Source organism: Peromyscus maniculatus, chromosome X, assembly GCF_049852395.1.
Source record: "Peromyscus maniculatus bairdii isolate BWxNUB_F1_BW_parent chromosome X, HU_Pman_BW_mat_3.1, whole genome shotgun sequence".
Classification (NCBI taxonomy): Eukaryota; Metazoa; Chordata; class Mammalia; order Rodentia; family Cricetidae; genus Peromyscus; species Peromyscus maniculatus.
In genome coordinates, this window is record NC_134875.1 from 83565359 (window position 1) to 83585768 (window position 20410).

Consider the following 20410-nt stretch of genomic DNA (forward strand, 5'->3'; position numbering starts at 1 on the left):
GGAGGACTAAGCAATGTCTGCCCCTCCTCCGAGGTCCTAATGGCAAACCAAAGTAGGACTCATCCTGGCGAACCAGAGTGTCTGGGCTTCCTTACAGTGCGTAGGTTGGGGGTGTTTGAGCGGATTGTGGGTCAGCCAAGTAGTCCCACTGGAAAGTCCACCCACCCAGCATGGGTGGTGACTTCCCCTTGACTGCAAAGACGGAGCCCCTTCCCCGAATCCTTTCCAGCCTGTACACTGTAGCCCCTCCACGAAACTAGAGGCCATATACATAAATTAGAGCAGCTGTGAGTGCTTGGGGACGGGCTCGGCAGCCCTCCCCCCTCCTGCGAGGGGACGTCGACAAGCCCAGCTGTGGTGCGCTTCTGCAAGCAGGCGCAGCTGCTCTGCTCAAAGATAGTGCTGGGTACCACATGGCTACAAATTGGGTTCTCATCACCCTCCAGTTCACCGAACTTCCCCAAACGGTTTACTATACTTAGTTTATTAAAGAAAATGAACTTTAGGAACAGGGAAGGGAACGGACTATTAGGCATAGGTATGAAGGAGGTTGCAGGGAGCTTCCACACACACACACACACACCCCCCAGGCAACATCACAACCTCAGCAACTAGGTGTATTAACCTAAACCTTCCCAAACTTGTCTTTTTTTTGCGGGGGAGGTTCAAGACAGGGTTCCTCTGTGTAGTTTTGGAGCCTGTCCTGGAACTCTGTAGACCAAGCTGGCCTTGAACTCACAGAGATCCATCTGGCTCTGCCTCCCAAGTACTGGGATTAAAGGCGTGCGCCACCGCCCGGCAAACTCTGTTGTCTTATCCGGTGCTAGGGATCTATGTTAGGGTAGTTTTGGATGATTAATGAGATAAGTAAGCGTGCTTGACTGAGTAGTTGGCCGTTACTGATTAATTAACTCAAGTCTGTAACGGCTGAGGTTGGGCAGCTCCATTCCTCTAGGGAAACCTTGGTCTTATGACTACCTGCCTCCCATCCCAGAGCTGGAGCAGGAGGTGGGGTGTCTAGCCACCATTTTGTCAGAAACACTGTTCAGGAGGTCTTCAGGGGTTTAGGAGCCATGTGCCAGGAGCCAAGAACAAAGACTAACTTTTCACAGCTCCCCCTATTTAAAGCTCCCAACCCTGCTCCTAAGAGACCCCCCCCCCAATGAGTGGGTTAACTATTACCCCACTCAGGCTCCGTGAATGCAGGGACTCCCTTTGTTTGGTGCACTAAATGTATTCCCAAGGTCTAGAAGATTCAGTCTAGTTGACAGCTGTTCAGTCACCGTCTGAAAATGAAGTCACCTAACGGGTTTGTTGAGCACCTTTCCCAGCAAGGTGGTTAAATGAGGACAGGACACGGTCCCTGTTCTAGATGCTCCACACAGAAAACTACACCGGGCAAGTGTTCAGAGGAAGAAGCTTGGGCCTGGCCCCTGAGGCCAGTTCAGCTTGCTACCAATGAGTTTATCAGTGACTTCACAGAAGCTATTTCCTAGGTCCCCTGAAACCAATGGGTCCCACTAGATCTCCAAGCCTGGGAAAAATACTTGTCCAAATATCCACGGCCGGGTACCAGGCTGAGCTCCAGGAGTCCAGTCGATGAGAGAGAGGAGGGGTTCTATGAGTGGGGGACATCCTGCAGCTTCTTAAGCTTGTGCATCTTCTAAGAGTGGGCAGAGAGTGACTGGTGTGGTGGCACCTCTGCACACTTGTAATCCCAGCATTTGGGCGGTGATGGATGGCAGGAGGATCAGAAGTTCAAGCTCATTCTTTCCTACATAGTGAATTCAAGGCCAGCCTGGGATATATAAGACCCTGACTCAAAAACAGAACAAAATAAAACCTGTTAGTGTGTCTCAAGTCTAAAGCACTGGGAAGGCAGTAGTGGAGAATCATGCCGGGCCAGCCTGGGCTATCCAGTGAGGTATTGGTAGAGTGTGCCTAGCATGCACCCTAGTGTGGATTCCCAGCACCCCCTCCCCTGGCAAAAAAAAAAAAAAAAAAAAGAAAAGAAAAGAAAAAGAAAAAGAGGGCTGGAGAGGTAGCTCAGCCGTTAAAGGCTAGGCTCACAACCAAAAATATAAGAGTTCGGTTCCCAGGTTCCCAGCACCCACGGCTGTCTCTCCAGCCACCAAAAAAAAAAAAAAAAAAAAAAAAAAAAAAAAAAAAAAAAAAAGAAAGAAAAAGAAAAAATGCCACAAAACAAACCCAGCTGGTGGCACATGACTTTAATCCCTACACTCAGAAGGCAAAGGAATCAGATTTCTTTAAGTTTTGAGCCAGGCTGGTCTACAGAAGAATTCCAGGCTACCAGCCAGGCTTACAATAGTGAGACCCTCTCAAAACAAAGCAAAGCAAAGCAAAACAACAACAACATCAACAACAACAAACAAACCCAGAAAACCCATGAAGCAGGTAAACAGGGCTGGGAATGTAGATCGACTGGTAGAGTGTGCCTAGCATGCACCCTGGTGTGGATTGCCAGCACCCCATAAACGGAGTGTGGCCATGCAGGCCTGTAATCCCAGCAGTAGGGAGGCAACGGCAGGAGTATCCCGAGGTCCAGACTAGCCTGGGCTAAATACCAAGGTCCTCTCTCAAAACAAAAGTTTCCTTATAATTTATTTATACACTGTTGCCATGTATAATGGTAAATACGAAAGACTTTTAAAAGATAAGCTGAGATTTAAACAGGTTATTGTTACAAAATTTTGCTTAGTGAAAACAATTATTACTAGTATGTTATGGTAATATAATCGAATATAAATCTTTTTTAAAGTTTTTATTGTGTGTATGTGTGTGCATGTGTCTAATGTATAAATGTGTGTGGGTGGAGGTCAGAGGTTGACATCTTGTTGTCTTCCTCAGTTGCTTCCCCACCTTATTTTTTGAGACGGGGTCTCTCACTGAACCCGGAGCTTCCCATTTGGGCTCGGCTGGCGGACCACTAAGGCCTCAGTATCTGCCTGCCTGTCTGCTCCTAGTGCTTGAGTGCTTTTCACACGGCTTCTGGAGAGCCCAATTCGAGTCCTGTGCTTGCACAGTAAGTACTTAGCAGGCTGGGCCAGGGCCCCAGCCCCTTCAGTCAGTGTTGTTGAAAACACTGATGTGCTACCGGGTGAGTCAGCATTCAGTCTGCATCTAAATCCAGTCTGTTATTTCTGACTTTCCATAGCCATGCAAATAGAGTGGCCCCGACAACTTTTTAGTCCCTCCATTAAGCATACAAGTATGTGTGGAAACCCAGCTAACAAATTCCTCTCTCCTGATGTTTTAAAAAAAAAAGTCAGCCTATGAGTTATTTGCCTGCCATGAGGCTTTAGGTGCCAATATTCACTTGGTCTGAACAGCCAGGCAAATCTTAAGTAACAGTTTTCACTGGAAAAATAAAAGGTAGCCAGGTGTGGCAGTACAGGCCATTAATCCCAACATGCAGAGGCAGAGGCAGAGGCAGAGGCAGAGGCAGAGGCAGAGAGGCAGAGAGGCAGAGAGGCAGAGAGGCAGAGGCAGAGGCAGAGGCGGAGGCAGAGGCAGAGGAGGCAGAGGCAGAGGAGGCAGAGGCAGAGGAGGCAGAGGAGGCAGAGGCAGAGGAGGCAGAGGCAGAGGAGGCAGAGGAGGCAGAGGCAGAGGAGGCAGAGGCAGAGAGGCAGAGAGGCAGAGAGGCAGAGAGGCAGAGGCAGAGGCGGAGGCAGAGGCAGAGGAGGCAGAGGCAGAGGCAGAGGAGGCAGAGGCAGAGGCAGAGAGGCAGAGGCAGAGGCAGAGGCAGAGAGGCAGAGGCAGAGAGGCAGAGGCAGAGAGGCAGAGGCAGAGGCAGAGAGGCAGAGAGGCAGAGAGGCAGAGGAGGCAGAGGAGGCAGAGGTAGAGGAGGCAGAGGCAGAGGCAGAGGCAGAGGCAGAGGCAGAGGCAGAGAGGCAGAGGCAGAGGAGGCAGAGGCAGAGGTAGAGGAGGCAGAGGCAGAGGCAGAGAGGCAGAGGCAGAGGTAGAGGAGGCAGAGGCAGAGGCAGAGGCAGAGGCAGAGGCAGAGGCAGAGGCAGAGGCAGAGAGGCAGAGGCAGAGAGGCAGAGGCAGAGAGGCAGAGGCAGAGGAGGCAGAGGCAGAGGTAGAGGAGGCAGAGGCAGAGGCAGAGGCAGAGGCAGAGAGGCAGAGGCAGAGAGGCAGAGGCAGAGGAGGCAGAGGAGGCAGAGGCAGAGGAGGCAGAGGCAGAGGTAGAGGAGGCAGAGGCAGAGGCAGAGAGGCAGAGAGGCAGAGAGGCAGAGGCAGAGGCAGAGGAGGCAGAGGCAGAGGTAGAGGAGGCAGAGGCAGAGAGGCAGAGGCAGAGGAGGCAGAGGCAGAGAGGCAGAGGCAGAGGCAGAGAGGCAGAGGCAGAGGCAGAGAGGCAGAGAGGCAGAGAGGCAGAGGCAGAGAGGCAGAGGCAGAGAGGCAGAGAGGCAGAGAGGCAGAGGCAGAGGTAGAGGAGGCAGAGGCAGAGGTAGAGGAGGCAGAGGCAGAGGCAGAGAGGCAGAGAGGCAGAGAGGCAGAGAGGCAGAGGCAGAGGCAGAGAGGCAGAGGCAGAGGCAGAGAGGCAGAGGCAGAGGCAGAGAGGCAGAGAGGCAGAGGCAGAGAGGCAGAGAGGCAGAGGAGGCAGAGGCAGAGGTAGAGGAGGCAGAGAGGCAGAGAGGCAGAGAGGCAGAGGCAGAGAGGCAGAGGCAGAGGCAGAGAGGCAGAGAGGCAGAGGCAGAGAGGCAGAGAGGCAGAGGCAGAGGCAGAGGCAGAGGCAGAGAGGCAGAGGAGGCAGAGGCAGAGGCAGAGGCAGAGAGGCAGAGAGGCAGAGGCAGAGGCAGAGGAGGTAGAGGAGGCAGAGGCAGAGGCAGAGGCAGGCAGAGCAGGCAGAGGCAGAGGCAGAGGCAGAGAGGCAGAGAGGCAGAGGCAGAGAGGCAGAGAGGAAGAGAGGCAGAGGCAGAGGCAGAGGCAGGCAGATCTCTGTGAGTTCCAGGACAGCCAGAGTTACATAGAGAAACCCTGTCTCAAAAAAAAAAAAAACAAAATGGTTTCTTTGGGGCTAAGGAGTCTGAGACAGGGTCTCACTATTTGGCCCAAGCTGGCCTGGAGCTCGCGAGCTTCCTGCCTCAGGCTCTCAAGTGCTGGGATTGCAGGTGTCTCCACCATGCTCAGCTTCCTGCCTCAGGCTCTCAAGTGCTGGGATTGCAGGTGTCTCCACCATGCTCAGCTTCCTGCTCCCACATCATGGTACTTGTGCATGCTAACAGCTGTCCTACCACTAGTCTGCATCCCCAGCCCACCAAATGCTCTTTGGGCTTAGCTGTAGTCACTATGACATCTTTTTGCTGGGAAACAAACATACATATGATAAAAAAAATATTCAGACAGCATCCAAAGCAGGGATTCACAATCAAGTTCATGGGGAAAATTCAAATTTCTGAATTGAGACAGGAAAAATGTCTTTCCTTCTATTACCCTGGGTCTGGAACTTAACATTCCTTTCATTATGGATGTAGGCAACCAACTGCAGAAGCATTACCTGACTTTGTGATCCATAGAAATCACAAACTTTATGTCTGTAGATATCTCAAAATAACCATCGATAGTCATGACTATCAAGGTAGAGCTTGTGTTTAACAAGCACAAGGTCGCCGGGCGGTGGTGGCGCACACCTTTAATCCCAGCACTCTCGAGGCAGAGCCAGGTAGATCTCTGTGAGTTCAAGGCCAGCCTGGGCTACCAATGAGTTCCAGGAAAGGCGCAAAGCTACACAGAGAAACCCTGTCTCGAAAAAAACAAGACAAACAAACAAACAAAAAAAGCACAAGGTCTTGAGTTTGATTCCCCATCTAAGTTGTTTTTAGATCTACCATTAGCTGCTATGAAATAAAGATACACACACACACACACACACACACACACACACACACACACACACATACTACAATTTTAAACTTTCAATTGTATTTCAGTATGTGACAGCCTTGTAATCTTACGTATTAAGGTGCAAAGCTACACAGAGAAACCCTGTCTAGAAAAACCAAAAAAAAAGTTATCTATTGTTTATGTGTATGGGTGTTTTGCATATATGTATATCCATGCACAGTGTGCATGCTTGGTTCCTGGGGAGGCCAGAAGAGGATTTCAGATCTGGGACTGGAGTAACAGATAGTTGTGAGCTGCTGTGTGGGTACTGGGAATCAAACATGGGTTCTTTGAAAGAGAAGCCAGAGCTCTTAACTGCTGAGCCATCTCTCCAGCCCTCTACCTTGTGTATTTTTATTCATGCATTTAATCAAAACTCTGAGAAGCAGGACCATAGAGATAGCTCTTATTGCTCTTACAGAGGACCCAGGTTTTGTTCCCAGCATCCATATCAAGTGGCTCACAACTGCCAGTAACTCCCCCCTAGGGGATCTGACACCCTTTTCTGGCCGCTGAGGGCACCTACATGCCTGTGGTATACATAAACTCAGGAAACACACACACACATACATAAATAAAAATCTAAAACAACAACAAAACCCTTTTGAATACATGGTATAGTAGCACACACCTTTAATTCCAGCTCTGAGGAAGCAGAGGCAGGTAGATCCAAGTTCCAGGCCAGCTAAGGCTTCACAGTGAGAGACCTCATCTCAAATAAATTAAAAATTAACAACAAAACTGTCTCAACTCTCAGAAAGGATACACTGACAAAGGATTTCATGGCACAAAATATTTAAGTCCACTGGTCTAGCGGGGTGTGTCGATGCAGGCCTTTAATCTCAGCACTGGGGAGGCAGAGGCAGGTCTGAGTTCAAGGCTAGCCTAGTCTGCATAGCAAGTTCCAGGCCAGGCAGACCTATACAGTGAAAACTCATCTCAAAAACAACAACAAAATCCAAATATAAGGGTATGAAGTCAAAATTCTTTTTTATTTATTTTTTTCTTCAAGGCAGGCTTTCTTGATGTAACAGCCTTGACTGTCCTAGAACTCAGTTTGTAGCCCAGGCTGGCATTGAACTCACAGAGACCCATCAGCCTCTGCCTCTTGAGTGCTGGGATTAAAGGCGAGTGCCACCCGAGAAGCCTGAGGTAAAAAAAAAAAAATTTTTTTTTCGAGACAAGGTCTCTTTGTGTAGGATTAAAGTGCCAGGATTAAAGGTGTGTGCCATCATGCCCAATGATTATTTATTTTTAAACTATTTATTTTTATTTTATGTGCATTGGTGTTTTGCCTGTATGTGTGTTTGTGTGAAGATGTTGGAACTCCTGGAACTGGAGTTACAGTGGTGAGCTGCTTTGTAGGTGCTGGGAATTGAACCCAGGTCCATCTGGAAGAGCAGCCAGTGCTCTTAACCACTGAGCCATCTCTCCAGCCCCTGACCCCCAGGTCAAAATTCTTTAACCAGCTTTGCCACCTCAGTTCTAACTGACATTCCCAGAGACTGTCTACATTTGTTTTGCAGCATTGGGGATGGAATCCAGGGTCTTTCCTTTCCAGGCCAATGTCAACACTGAGCTATATATACCCCAAGCTCTTTGTATACATTTCTTCCGACCCTAGTGATGGTTTGCTGTGTACACTGTAGCACACCTGGCTTTAATCGTTTCATGTTACTCTACTGATGAACATTTAGTTTCCTTCCAAATGATAGAATGAATATCCTTGTGTCTTTTATGCATGATTACACTTAGGCATTCTAAGTTCCTAGAAATGGAGTTTGTGGGAGGCTAGCTTCCGCCTTTTCCAGGGTTCCTATGAGGAGGAGAGAGGGATAAAAAAAAAATCAGGTAGAAAGACAGACAGAGACGAGAAGAAAGACAGAAACACAGGATAGCTTTGGGAGGATCTGGATCAAAATCCACAGGCCCAGAAGTTTATTCAAAAGGGCTTTTTATAACAGTGCCAAGGGGTGAGGGTAAAAGACCTCCCCCTTGCTAGATCAAAGCATATTGCACAGCCAAGTGTAGACCCTTCCAAACACCTGGTAACCATGCCCGTGGTCAAGTCATTCCCTTATACTGCTCTGCTGGGTAAAGCAAGCTCAGACTCTCTGACCCTGAGTAATTTGGGCCTCCATTGGAGTTCCAGGATCAATGGGTGTATTTCTAAATTATAGTTCTGCCAAATTACTCTCCATAGAGGTTTAAATTCACATTCCCACTTCCCTCATACATTCACCAGTTATATTAAATGTCTCAATCTTTACCAGATAAAGAAGTACAATCTTAATTTGGTTTTACTTTGGCAATTATTATGAGGTCCTTAGTGAAAGAAACAAAGTCTTAAATGTACCCACCATGCTGTGTATAAATCTGTAAAACTTCAATGTTGTTTTTCGAGCCAGGGTCTCTCTCTGTAGCCCTGGCTGTCTTGGACCTTGTTATGTTGACCAGGCTGGCCTTGAACTCATAGCAGTCATCCTACCTTTGGCTCCCAAATGCTGAGATTAAAGGGAGCTACCACGTCCAGCCTAAAATGCCTCCACTTTTCCTTCATCAGCTCCTTTCAGAATCGTAGTTACCAGCAAAGCCTGACTCTAAGGGACACTTGGTGTAAGAGGCCTGTTCCTCCTTACTCCCAGGTTCGTTTTGATTGCTCCTCAGGCCATGGAATCTAGTTTTTCCGGTTCACTTTTCCTGCTCCCTGATTTCTCGTTGGGGGTGATATCCATACAACAGGGATTCACAAATACACTGAGTAAGCCAATATCCTCAGGAAAAGACCAGGAGTTTCAAGCTTTTCAGAATTTATTGCCATTATTCATTGATATAAACATGTATGTGAGATTATTTACTCTTTTGGTGGGGGGCTGAGGGGTGGACTGGAGATGGAAATCGGGGGCCTTGCTTATTCTAGATGAATCCTCTACTACTGAGCTATATGAAAGTGGTTTAAGGAGTATTATCTTACGTGAAACTACGTCAATAAGTACTTTCATTGCATCTTAGCTGAGCTCTGATTTGTGTTTTGAGACAGAGCCATGCTATTATACCCTAAGTTGACCTAGAACTTGCTATGTTGTTCTAGATTGACCTTGAACTCAAAAGCCACCAACCTAAGGCCCAAGATTCTGGGATTACAAGCACATAGCACCATGGCTAGCTTACTTTGAACACTGTTCTGTCATAGTGGTCAGTGTGCTCAATGGCAGAAATTCAGAACTCCTAAAATGGGAAACTTGAGTCTCTAGGCGAAATCATCATTGCTTATAAGCTGAGGTAACACAGGGCTACCACTGGATGTAGTTGAGGGAAGAGCAGGTTGTGTTAAAAACTGCCACTCTTGAGAATCACAGTTATCAGCCAGGGCTACACAAGGAAACTGTCTTGAAAAACAAAGTCACAGTTATGCCAGGCACACGTTTAACCCCAGCACTTGGAGGCAGAGGCAGTTGGATCTCTGAGTTCAAGGCCAGCCTGGTCTATAACCAAGGCTACACAAAGAAATGCTAGGGGTGGGGGAGAGAGAAGAAAGAAGAGAAAAAAGAAAAAAGAATCACCGTTTTAGGGGTCAATGAAACGGCTCAGCAGATAAAGGTGCTTGCTGTGTGTGGTGGTTTGAATAAGAGTGGCCCCCATTCAAGGGGTCATGGTTAAAGCGGACCCCCTGGCTGTTGACAGAGGAGCTGCCTGTAAAACAGAGAGCCATTGTTAGAGGTTAACCTTCAGTTGTTGACAGAGCTGAAGACTGTCAGGTTTCACTTTTCAAGGTTTACAGTTTTATATTTTTATATCCCTGGACCCTTCACTTGTACCCAGACTGCCTCTCCCTAAGATGAGGTTCAAGAGGTCAGCATTGGATGTGAGGAAGAAAAGAATTTAAGACTTCAGAGCTCATTGTGGGTGGTTCCACCCCTGTGCTGGTGGTCCTGGATGCTAAAAAAACAAAAAAGCAAGCTGAGAAAGCCACGAGGAGCAAGCCAGTCACTACCAGTCCTCTGTAGCTTCTAGTTCAGTTTCTGCCTCCAGGTTCCGGCCCCAACTTTCTTCAGTGATGAACTATGGTATGGAAGTGTAAGCAAAATAAACGCTTTCTCCCCCAAATTGCTTATGGTTATGGTGTTTTATCGCAGCAGCAGAAACCCTAACTAAGGCAGGGGACGAGTTATGGTTACCAGTTCTCTTCTACCATGTGGGTCTTAGGGACTGAACTCGGGCTATCAGACTTGGCAGTAGGCACCTTTACCCGCTGAGCCATCTGGCAGCCCCCCCCCCCCAGTACCTTCTTTGACAGACATTTATTTAAAGAGAAAGTTGAGGAGCAGGAGGCATGGCTCACAAGGGTGTTTGCTGCATTTGTGGAGGACCAGTTTGGTTCCCAGTACCCATGCCAGGTGGCTCACAACCACCTGCAACCCAGCTCCAGGGGATCTGATGCCCTCTTCTGTTCTCCATGGCTCCCCACACACATATGCACACTCACAAACACACACACATCCCTTAATAATAAAAATGACCTTAAGGAGAAAGTTGTCGTGGGATGGCTGCTTGGCTGTCGGGTACTGTATTAAGACAACGGAGCTAGTTAGAGATACCTGTCCTGGCAGATCAGAGTTGACTAACTTGAATTATGCTTTTCGTATACTAATTCACCTACTAGTGCCCAAGGTTTTCAGGGGCCGAAGATTTGACTCCTCTGAAGATGGTTTCATTATTTCTGGGACACACTAAGGGTCAACGTTAGTCTGGGGAAAATGGGAACTCAAGGTAAAAGGAGTCTGCATGAGTCGTCATTGAGAAGTGTTAACTGAAAGTGACTGCAGAACATACCGGTACCCACCTGATCAAACCCACACTGACAGTTCACCCAACATGAGCTAAACAAAACACAAAACCTTTATCCAGTCTTCCATGTGATTTTATTTTCTCCCTTCAACCATAATAATATGATAGCCAAACTTTGTCTTAACAGGTGGGTCTGTAAACACAGGCTTATCCATCCCACTCACAGGCAGGGCAAATGCAGCTTCTTGAAACGGTCCTACCATGGACCCTCTGGTCATCCATCCCAAGTCACCCTGAAAAATCCAAAGGACACATGGTATCAAGTAACCTTAAAAAGAGAAGAGTTCTCCTGTAGCTTCAGAGAATTTTCCCATTATGACTACAGTGGCTCGCTGGGTTGTACTGATTCATCTGGGCTGTGTAGGAGCTGTCTCACCAGGGACAGATGGGAGGAGAAGTCTAAGACCTGCTGGAGCACAAGCGCTCGGGATACTGCTGCATTCTGAAGTGACCTGTGGAAGGTCGCTCACACCTACATTAGACATAGGTGACTCTGTGTCCTTGGTTTCGTAAGGACATGTCTCACACAAGTATAGAGTGTTCTTTGAGCATATTCCCCTTCCCCAACTGCCCTCCTCTTTCCTCCTTCAGTGTAGATAATTCTTATGCAACCCCTCATAAGTTAGAATTGGTGGGACTAGGAATCAACCCTGGGGCTTCACACATGCCACACAAATGTCCACCATGTAGCTACATCCTTAGTCCCACAAGCTAGACATTTCTACTTTTCTTGAAATAAAGATATGGCTACAATTAATGACAGAACATAGGAAACAATTCCTGCTTTTGTATTTCCTTTGTGGAGGAAACTTCCTTTTTTTGCTGGGCCTCAAACTCAGGGTTTTATGCATGCTACCTTATACCCCTATCGTGACCACAGAACATTCAAATGATAAGCACAACATACCCCTTGCCTGGCTTTATCTTCACTGTATTGTGTAGCCACTTCACTGAATCTCATTCCAGATTTTAACTTTTCCATGGCTTCCATGATTTTGCCATGTTTTTCACACAGAATGTGTCTGACCTACAAGGGAAAAGCATGTCCAGTTAGTGCTTGGAGAGGAAACTGATTCTTCTTGGCACAGGAGTCACATCTGAATTATCCCAGGTAACTACAAAACAACACATAACTCATATCACTGCACGTCCCACAAGTCTGCCCAACTGGCTGACTGCCACAACCCCATTTCTCTATCAAGCAGTATCTCAGAACCCCGAGTTAGATGGAAAGTGGGCAGCTGCCTGTGGGAATCTCCCACCTTTCCCCACGTACTTCAGTGGTAACTGGAAGAGAAAATATAATGGTTGAGCATTTGGGTCCCGGAGTCCAATCCTGGCTCTGTTGTGTGACCTTGGGCATGCTTTTAAGCCTCCAAGATTGTCTCCCATGGGATTGTGAAGGAAGCTATACAAACAGCATTCAACAAACTGCTGCCTATTTTAATCAGAGTGGGGGGAAAAACTCTGCTTGGAAATATTTCTTTCCTCTCTGAGACAGGGTTCTTATATAGTCCAAGATGGCCACGGACTCAATATGTAGCTGAGGATGACCTTGAACTCCTGATCCTCCTGTCTCTTCCATGTTCTAGGACTACAGGAATATCCCACTCCACCCAGTTTCTCCCTTCTTATTTAGAGACAAGTATCCTTAGGGTTAACTATTGAAATCTGGGGTAAGATGGGTCTAGAGAGTCCTTGGCCCAGGGATGGCTTTCCAACTAATGGAAGTACCCAGAAGCTACCAACACATCAAAAATGGGGCCTACCGGGTCAGTGAGACGGCTCAGCAGGCAAAGGCACTTGCTGCAAAGCCTGATGACCCGAGTTAGATCTTTAGGACTTACATGGTGTGAAGGGAGAACCAATTCCCACAAGTCGTCATCTGATCTTCACACATGTGCCATGGTATGCACGGATGCACACATGCATGAGCACACACACAAACAAAATATATAAATGTAAAAAAACAGGGCTTGGATAGACAGGCTTCTTTGAGGTTTATTTAAGTTATCTATCTATGTGGGTGGGTTTGTGCAAGTGCACAGAGGTGCCTGCAGAGGCCAGACGTGTCAGACTCCCTCGAACTGGACTTAGAGGCAGTTGTGAGCCACCTGACTTGGCTGCTGGGAACTGGACTCAGGTCTTCTAAAAGAGCAATACATACCCTTAATCACAGAGCTATCTATCTAGCCCAACAAACACCTTTTAAAAGAAGCTTAATCCACTTGTTGATTTTGTATGTATGCATGCGTGCCATAATACTCAGGAGGAGGTCAGGAGACAATTGCAGGGGCCAGTTTTTCCTTCTACCACGTGGGTCCTGGGGGTTGAATTCAGGTCATAAGGGTTGGTGGCAAGCACCTTGTGCACAATGTGTCTAGTCCTATCCAGAGACAGGTAGACAATCTGGACAGCAAAGGGACGGCGGCCTGCTGGAGGACAATGGCTCAGCTCCCAATCTGACTGAACCACAGCTTCTAGACTGCCTCTCTCACTGAGCATGGTGCTGTATACCTATAAACCTAGCACCTGAGAGGCTGAGGAAGGAAGATCCTGAGTTCCAGACCAGTCTTAGCTACATGAGTTCACAGCTTGGGCTACAGCGTTAGACTTTATTTATTTATTATCTCCAAATAAACAGGAAAGGGAGGGGGAAGATAGAGGAGATGCTGGGGATGTAACCCACAGGCCCAAGGAAAATAACTGTTGATAAGGGCTGAAGATCAGGGCATTCTACTCCTTTTAAAAATATGTTAAGTAATTGGTAAATTATTAAATATAATAGTCAGCAATGAAACTAGTTATCAAACTAAGTTGATTAATGGCTAAGTAACTTAATTATTATGAAATATTATTATGAAAATACAAGTTTTTATTGTGAAACCAGTAAATTTTTATTTAAGGGATTTTCGATTCCTTTGCTGTCCATCCAGGTCACTTGGGTTCAAGATTTCAGAAAAGAGCCCTTTTCTCAAAGAAAGATGCTTAGCCCAGTTATGCTATTAGTCCTTTTGATATCTTCTTGAATTAAAGACACATAGTCAAGACAACTTCCAAGTGCTAAGTGCTTGACATGAATGATCTCATAAGTCCTCACACGAACCCCTGACACTAGATTGGTGTTCACTGAACTCCGGCAGCACACTTGCGAAACCTCCAGAGCTTCTTCAGAAGACATTCCGGCCCAGGCCCCAGGCCCAGAGACCCTGACACAGCAGACCCGAGGTGCCACGGGCACTGGAGGGTTGACCTCTCTCTCCGGTGTGTGATGAGCTCAGTCAGCCCTGAACGTCCAGGTCGAGAGCCACTGGCCCAAGTTGCCCGCTAACTGCAGCAGTGCTTGGTGTTTTGAAGGAGATAGGAATGGCTGCTGAGCCGCACTGAGGGCCACGCTAAGGTTACAAACCAGGTTCGGGGCTCCCCTCACCAAGACTGGGGCTCCCTAGCAGGTCCTAGCAGTTTGGGTTCAGTGCGGAGAAAGTGGCCTACTGGATTGACCCCAAGTTGAGGTCTGGCAGGTATGAGAGAAAGCAGTCAAGGCTCCTCAGTGTGGGGATGAAGCCCTGAGAGGCATTTCCATTTCTGAGGAGAAGCGGAGGACAGAACATATGGCCTAGGAGGCACCGGGGAGCAGGACGAGAACCTGAAGTCTATGAGAACAGGTGGGGAACAGAAGGAGGGAGGCTCAGCAGGGGCAACTCAGATTCAGCCCTTAGTGACTGACACAGGAGCAGCATGTGGGTACAGGGGTGTCACTGGTGCCAGGGCCTTTGGAAACATCAGAGACCCAGCTGTCCTTTAGCAGATAAATGTTCAAACAGACGTAGCACTTCCGTATCATGAAACAGAACGCAGCAACACAGAACAGTAAACTACTGTCATGACAGTCTGAATGAAACCACCAGAAAATTACACTGAGAAAAAAAATCCCCCACCAAAGGTCACAAACTATATGATTCCATCCATCTAACATTCTTGAAATTACTAATGCACACAAGAAGAGAGCAGATTAGTTGCTGCTTTTAATTAAAATGGGGTAGAAACCCACTGGGCATAGTGGCGTACGCCTTTGATCCCAGCACTTGGGAGGCAGAGGCAGGCTGGTCTCTGTGAGTTCAAGCTCAGCCTGGTATACATAGCAAGTTTCAGGACACCCAGAACTATATAGTGAGATCCTGTCTCAAAATAACAGCACAAAAAATGGGGTAGAAAAACAGGGGACAGGTAGAAGCCTATAATTTCAGCATATGGGAGGTGGAGACAGGAGGATCAGAAATTCAAGGCCATCCTTTGCTACATAATGAACTTGAGACCAGCCTGGACTAAAGAAGACTCTGTCTCAAAAAGAAAAAGTAGCCAGGTGGTGGTGGCGCATGCCTTTAATCCCAGCACTCGGGAGGCAGAGGCAGGTGGATCTCTGTGAGTTCAAGGCCAGTCTGGTCTACAGAGTGAGATCCAGGACAGGCACCAAAACAACACAGAGAAACCCTGTCTTGAAAAACCAAAAAAAAAAAAAAAAAAAAAAAAAAAAAAAAAAAAAAAAGAGAGAGAGAGAGAGAAAGAAAAAGTATGCGTGTTGGGGTAGAAGTAGCAGGAAGGGGTAGGGAGCCTAGTTATAAAAGGGCAGCAGGAGTGGTCTTTATATAGGGTGGAAGGCTTGGGGTGTAGGTCAATGTTCTATGACAATGTCAATATTCTCACCATACTACTGTGCTACTGAACTATAGTTTTAGAAGATGTTACTATTGAGGAAACTAGGGGAAAAGATACAGGCATTAAACAAAAAGCTTAATAAAATTTTAATCCCAATCTACCCTCCTACCTAATTACACGCCACTCCTTTCCATGTATCTCCCATACAGCAACACTGGACATGGACACAGAGGACAGCATGGCTACTTAGAGCTGTATGTGCTCGAGTAGCTCATAGGTTGGGTGCTTGGATGGTCAGCACATTCAGTGAAGAGTGCACATAGCCCAAATGACCCTAGAGTATCTTTTATGAAGATGCTATGCTGGAGACCAACATGCCAGCTCTCATGAAGCCCAACAGAGCTAGATGTCCTCCATCCCATGCTGTAACCATGACCACCTCTACAGATGAACACAAGATGCTTTATGAAAACTCTCCTTGGGACACCAGAATCCCACCTGACACAATTTAATGCTCATACAAAGACAGAGAACAAGGGGTGGAGAGATGGCTCAGTGGTTAAAAGCACTCGCTGCTCCTGAAGAGGACCTGGGTTCGGTTCCCAGCATCACATTACTGGCTAACAACCATCTGTAATTCCAGTTCCAGAGAATCTAACACTTTCTTCTGGCATCTGTGGGCACTGCACACACACAGTACAGACATACATGCATCCAAAACACCCAGAACAAGCCCAGAAAAGCAGAACGGTTCAGATGACACCTTTTCTCCCATTTTCTCTTCCTTTTATGCTTCATGTATATGGCTGAATTTGCAGGCGGAGGCAGTGACATCTGAAACCTCCTGTACCCTGACCCACACATGGAAACGACTTGTTACACAGCTACAGTAGTACAGTTCTGTTTGCAGACTCTCCTCTGGGACTGGGTGGATAAGTACTTCAAGTACTTATTTGCTGACTTATCTCCACCCACATTTGCATGGTCAAGGCTAACAAATTGGTGAGTGTGTGTGTGTGTGTGTGTGTGTGTGTGTGTGTGTGTGTGTGTAGGCCAGAAGATAATCTAGGGTGCCATCCACCCCCTTTTTCCTTTGGAGACAGGGTTTTTCACTGGATTGGAACTCACCAATTATGCTGGGCTGGTTAGCTAGCCAGTGCTGGAATTTTAAGTGTGTGCCACTATCTCCAGTTTTTTTTATATGGGCTCTGGGGATCAAACTTAGATCCTTTTCCAAGCACTTTACTGACTGACCCCAGTTCCTAAGTTAACACATTTTAAAGAACAGTGCTAAAAGTGTGAAAATTCTACTTTTTAAAGTGAGACTGAGCCGGGTAATGGTGGCGCTCACCTTTAATCCCAGCACTGGGGAGGCAGAGGCAGGTGGATCTCTGTGAGTTGAGACCAGCGTGGTTTACAGAGTGAGTTCTAGGACAGCCAAGGCTGTTCCATAGAGAAACTTTGTCTTGAAAAACAAAACAAAAAAACCCAAACAACAAAAAAGTGAGACTGGTCTTTGGTCTCCAGTTTTGCATCATCTTGTCTGTGCCCTTAGTGTTCGGCCTGGTCTCTATGGACAAGTGACTCACATTGCCGTTTCCATGCATCCTGACACCCACCTTAATACTCACCATGGGACAAAAGGATACGTGAGATAACTCACCTTTACTGCATTGCCACCACCTTTAGGGCCCTGAGCCTTCTTGTCAGCACTGTCACTCCCAGAGGCTGCACCACCTTTGGAAAAGAGAGGACAGGTACTCATTCCAAATGTACTTTGACATTTATAGATAGGTCCAACTCATAATACAAGGTGATTTTTCCATTACAGCCTCAAGCTCCAAAAGGCTACATGGTGAGTCACACAATCAAGTTAACTTACAATGACTCATCTCTAATAACAGGAAATGTGCCCTCCAAAACACTTCACCGAAAATAGACAAAGAAATGAATGTGGGCATGATGAACGAGCTCCAGAAGCCTGGTCCAAATTCTCCCAACCCTACCCCAAATCTTGCCTTCTAATGGCAGAACACTAAGCACTGCCATTATATAAAATTATATAATTTCTATTATGTTCTGGGACAGTGTGTTTGACATTTGCGATTCTAATATACGAACTCTCCAAGAATGAAGATACTACAAAGCATATATACCTAAAGAATGTATTTATGCCTAAATCTTTGCAGTCTACCACGGTGCCTCTGATGGCCTCCTGGCAAGTTTTTGACATCTGAGTTATCAAGCATTGGAAGCCCATCTTATTACTGCTAAGTTTTGTGTCAAAAAGGCAGCACATTAACTGTTAGAGGCCAAGACGTCTAAGTACACTCCCTGGGTTAAGTATTCAGTTTAACAAATGTTTCCTAAATAATTCCTAAGTTCCAAGTCTTGCGGGTATAAGGTGAATAGGGTTCATAACTGCCACCAACTCACATTCCAGTGAGGAAGACAGATCACTTCCTGAGACTCCAACAGGTGAAAAATTGTGGAGGGAGAATTTGGAAACTGACAGACATTTTAGTCAGGAATGTGTGATGGAGGAACAGGAGCTAACCAGCCAAAGGAGGACAAGAAAGAGGATCTCCAAAATAGAGGAAACAACTTTCTCCTGGTCCTTCACTGCCCACGCATCAATCTGTTTTCACTCATTTTGGTTTTTGTTTTGAGGCAGGGTCTCTACGTACTCCAGATGACCTCAAACTCAGGTCCTCCTGCCTCAGCCTCCCAAGTGCTGTGGCACAGGTATGTGGCACCTCACCCATCATCATACCTTCTTTCTTTAAAACATCTTAGTCCCTTGGGCCTCTGGGACATCACTCAACTGCACTCACTCCCTTTAGTTGTCTCTTCTCTGGGTTTCCACAACCAAAGAGGTCAGGCCACCTCTATCTCTCCCAAGAACTACTGAAATGACCTCTTTAAAGGGCTTCCTGGCCCTTAGCCGACCTTAATCAACATCGCATACAGGACTCCCAGTGATTTAGTCCTCCGCTTTAATTTGCCCCAGTCGATCATTTGTCTGGAGGTTGTATTTCAGCAATGCTATGCAACACAAACTGTGCTGTTTCCCATCAGTGCTTTCGGGGCTGGACTCTCCCTATTGTCGCCGCTTAGCTTGGCCTGCCTGACGCATCTCCAGGTTATTTCCTTAACCCTCTTTCCACCTTCTACAATAGACCCCTCTCTCAGCACTGAATTCAGTACAGTACTTTCTGGCTACTATCTTCTCCACTACTTCCAGGGATGACGAAGAGTAAGAGCTGTGTCTTATTTTTCTGGCCTGAAAGCACAGCGGTGTGCCCAACATTTGTCTTCAAGAAACGAGTCCCTCCTCAATGGGGGTGGGTGGGACACGTCATAATGTTAGTCGTTAAAGAGACCTGTACTGACCGCTAGGGTGGGCTCCTTTTATTGCTGGCGTTTCATCAGATTAAATTTTAGTGGTAATAAACTCTCTCTCTCTTTTTTGGTAATAAACTCTTAAAATAGTTCCATGTTGCGAGGAACCATCCCACCAGCTATTACCCGCCACGACGGTGCCTGCACTGAAACCCCATGTGTTCCTCGAACCCCAGCAGCCCCTCGCGCACTTATATTTTCTGATTTACCGGAAGAACCCCAAACATAAACCATAGCGGCTCGGGGGGAGGGGGCTGGCCACCTGCTGCCAGGCTTATGACCCCCATAGCTGCCGGCCTACTCCCGCCCTTCTTCTTACCCACCCCACGCTCCCTGATTGTCTCGGCCGCTCTACCTTTCCCCCCTTTTCCAGAACCACTTTTCCCCTTCGGCGGCATCTCCTAAGCTTGCCGTTGAACTCTCAACTGTTCCGGGTACTGGAAAAAGGCCCCTTCAGGCCCCTAAGGTATGTCCTAAACAATGCCTGAAAGCAACTGCACAATGAACCATTTCTGCCGCGGTTCCGGAAGCAGGCATAGCTTGGGGCAGACCCAGTCCTTTGGTTCTTTGACCAACCGGAGCTGCAGCTGTTTAACCAATAAGAAACTGAAAGCCCTGCGGGGAGGCGGAGACAAAGGTTGCGTAGAGACCAGAAAGTCCCGCCTCTGTACTCCCCATTTTTTTCCTACGCACTTATTTGCACCCGCTCTAAACTCTCTCTCGCCCCCGCCCACTTCCTCCGTGCGTGCGCACTGCGAGCCTTAGGCTACTGCAGTTCTTTGGCGTGGGCTCTTGGTGTTGCCTTGGGGACGCCAGACAAAGGGAAAGCAGGGAGGGCTGAGGTGATGGTCCCTTTCTCCAGTCCTCCCGCCAACATAGGTCTGCATTTCCTAGTGGCTCTTCGTTATTGTTATTGTTATTATTATTATTATTATTATTATTATTATTATTATTACAGCAGCACCAGTGGTTGACAGGGTACAAAAGGTTGAATTTTTAAAGCCTCTATCATCCCATTGCCTGTGGCAGACGTCATCATGAAAGCTGGGTATGGTGGTACACACCTGTAATCCTAGCACTAGGGAGACTGAGGCAAGATTGAAAGTTTGAGGTCAGCCTGGGCTACACAGCCAGAATCTGTCAACAACACAAAACAAAACAAAAACATGGGGGGAGGGAGATCAAATCAGTCTCTGGAGATAAATAGCTCAGTAAAGTCCCGGCCATGAAAGCCTGAGGGCCTGTGCTTGATCCCCAGTGCTGGGGAGCCAGTCACAGGAAGGTCACTAGTCTGTCTGGAACAGTGAGTCCCAGGTCCCAATGAGAGACTTGATTTCAGAAGAGTGGAGAACTCTTGAGGAGTGAGCGACTCTCAAGGTTGACTTCTGGCCTCCACATGCATGCTACACACTCGTGTGCATATATATGTGCATACACCCACACACCTACAGGACACGACAAAACAACTATAATGAATAGATGATACACCTGGCCTGGAACATTGTGAAACTTATGTGTATTGCAGTAGATAATCACACTTACAAGGAGCATAATCAAGCCTGTATGTATGACTGGATTTGTCAAAAGCAGTGCCTGAAGA

At 47.2% G+C, this 20410-nt stretch overlaps 1 protein-coding gene across 1 annotated transcript; it reads right to left on the minus strand.

Moving 5' to 3' along the window:
* Positions 1-10803: 10803 nt before the first annotated feature.
* On the minus strand, positions 10804-19316 carry Pin4 (peptidylprolyl cis/trans isomerase, NIMA-interacting 4). The gene is made up of 4 exons (XM_006996051.4): positions 19166-19316; positions 17072-17145; positions 11660-11779; positions 10804-10985 (listed from the first exon to the last, which is right to left on the minus strand). Exons 1-4 carry the CDS (start codon positions 19206-19208, stop codon positions 10827-10829), a joined length of 396 nt encoding a protein of 131 aa, XP_006996113.1. The 5' UTR covers positions 19209-19316; the 3' UTR covers positions 10804-10826.
* Positions 19317-20410: the final 1094 nt, after the last annotated feature.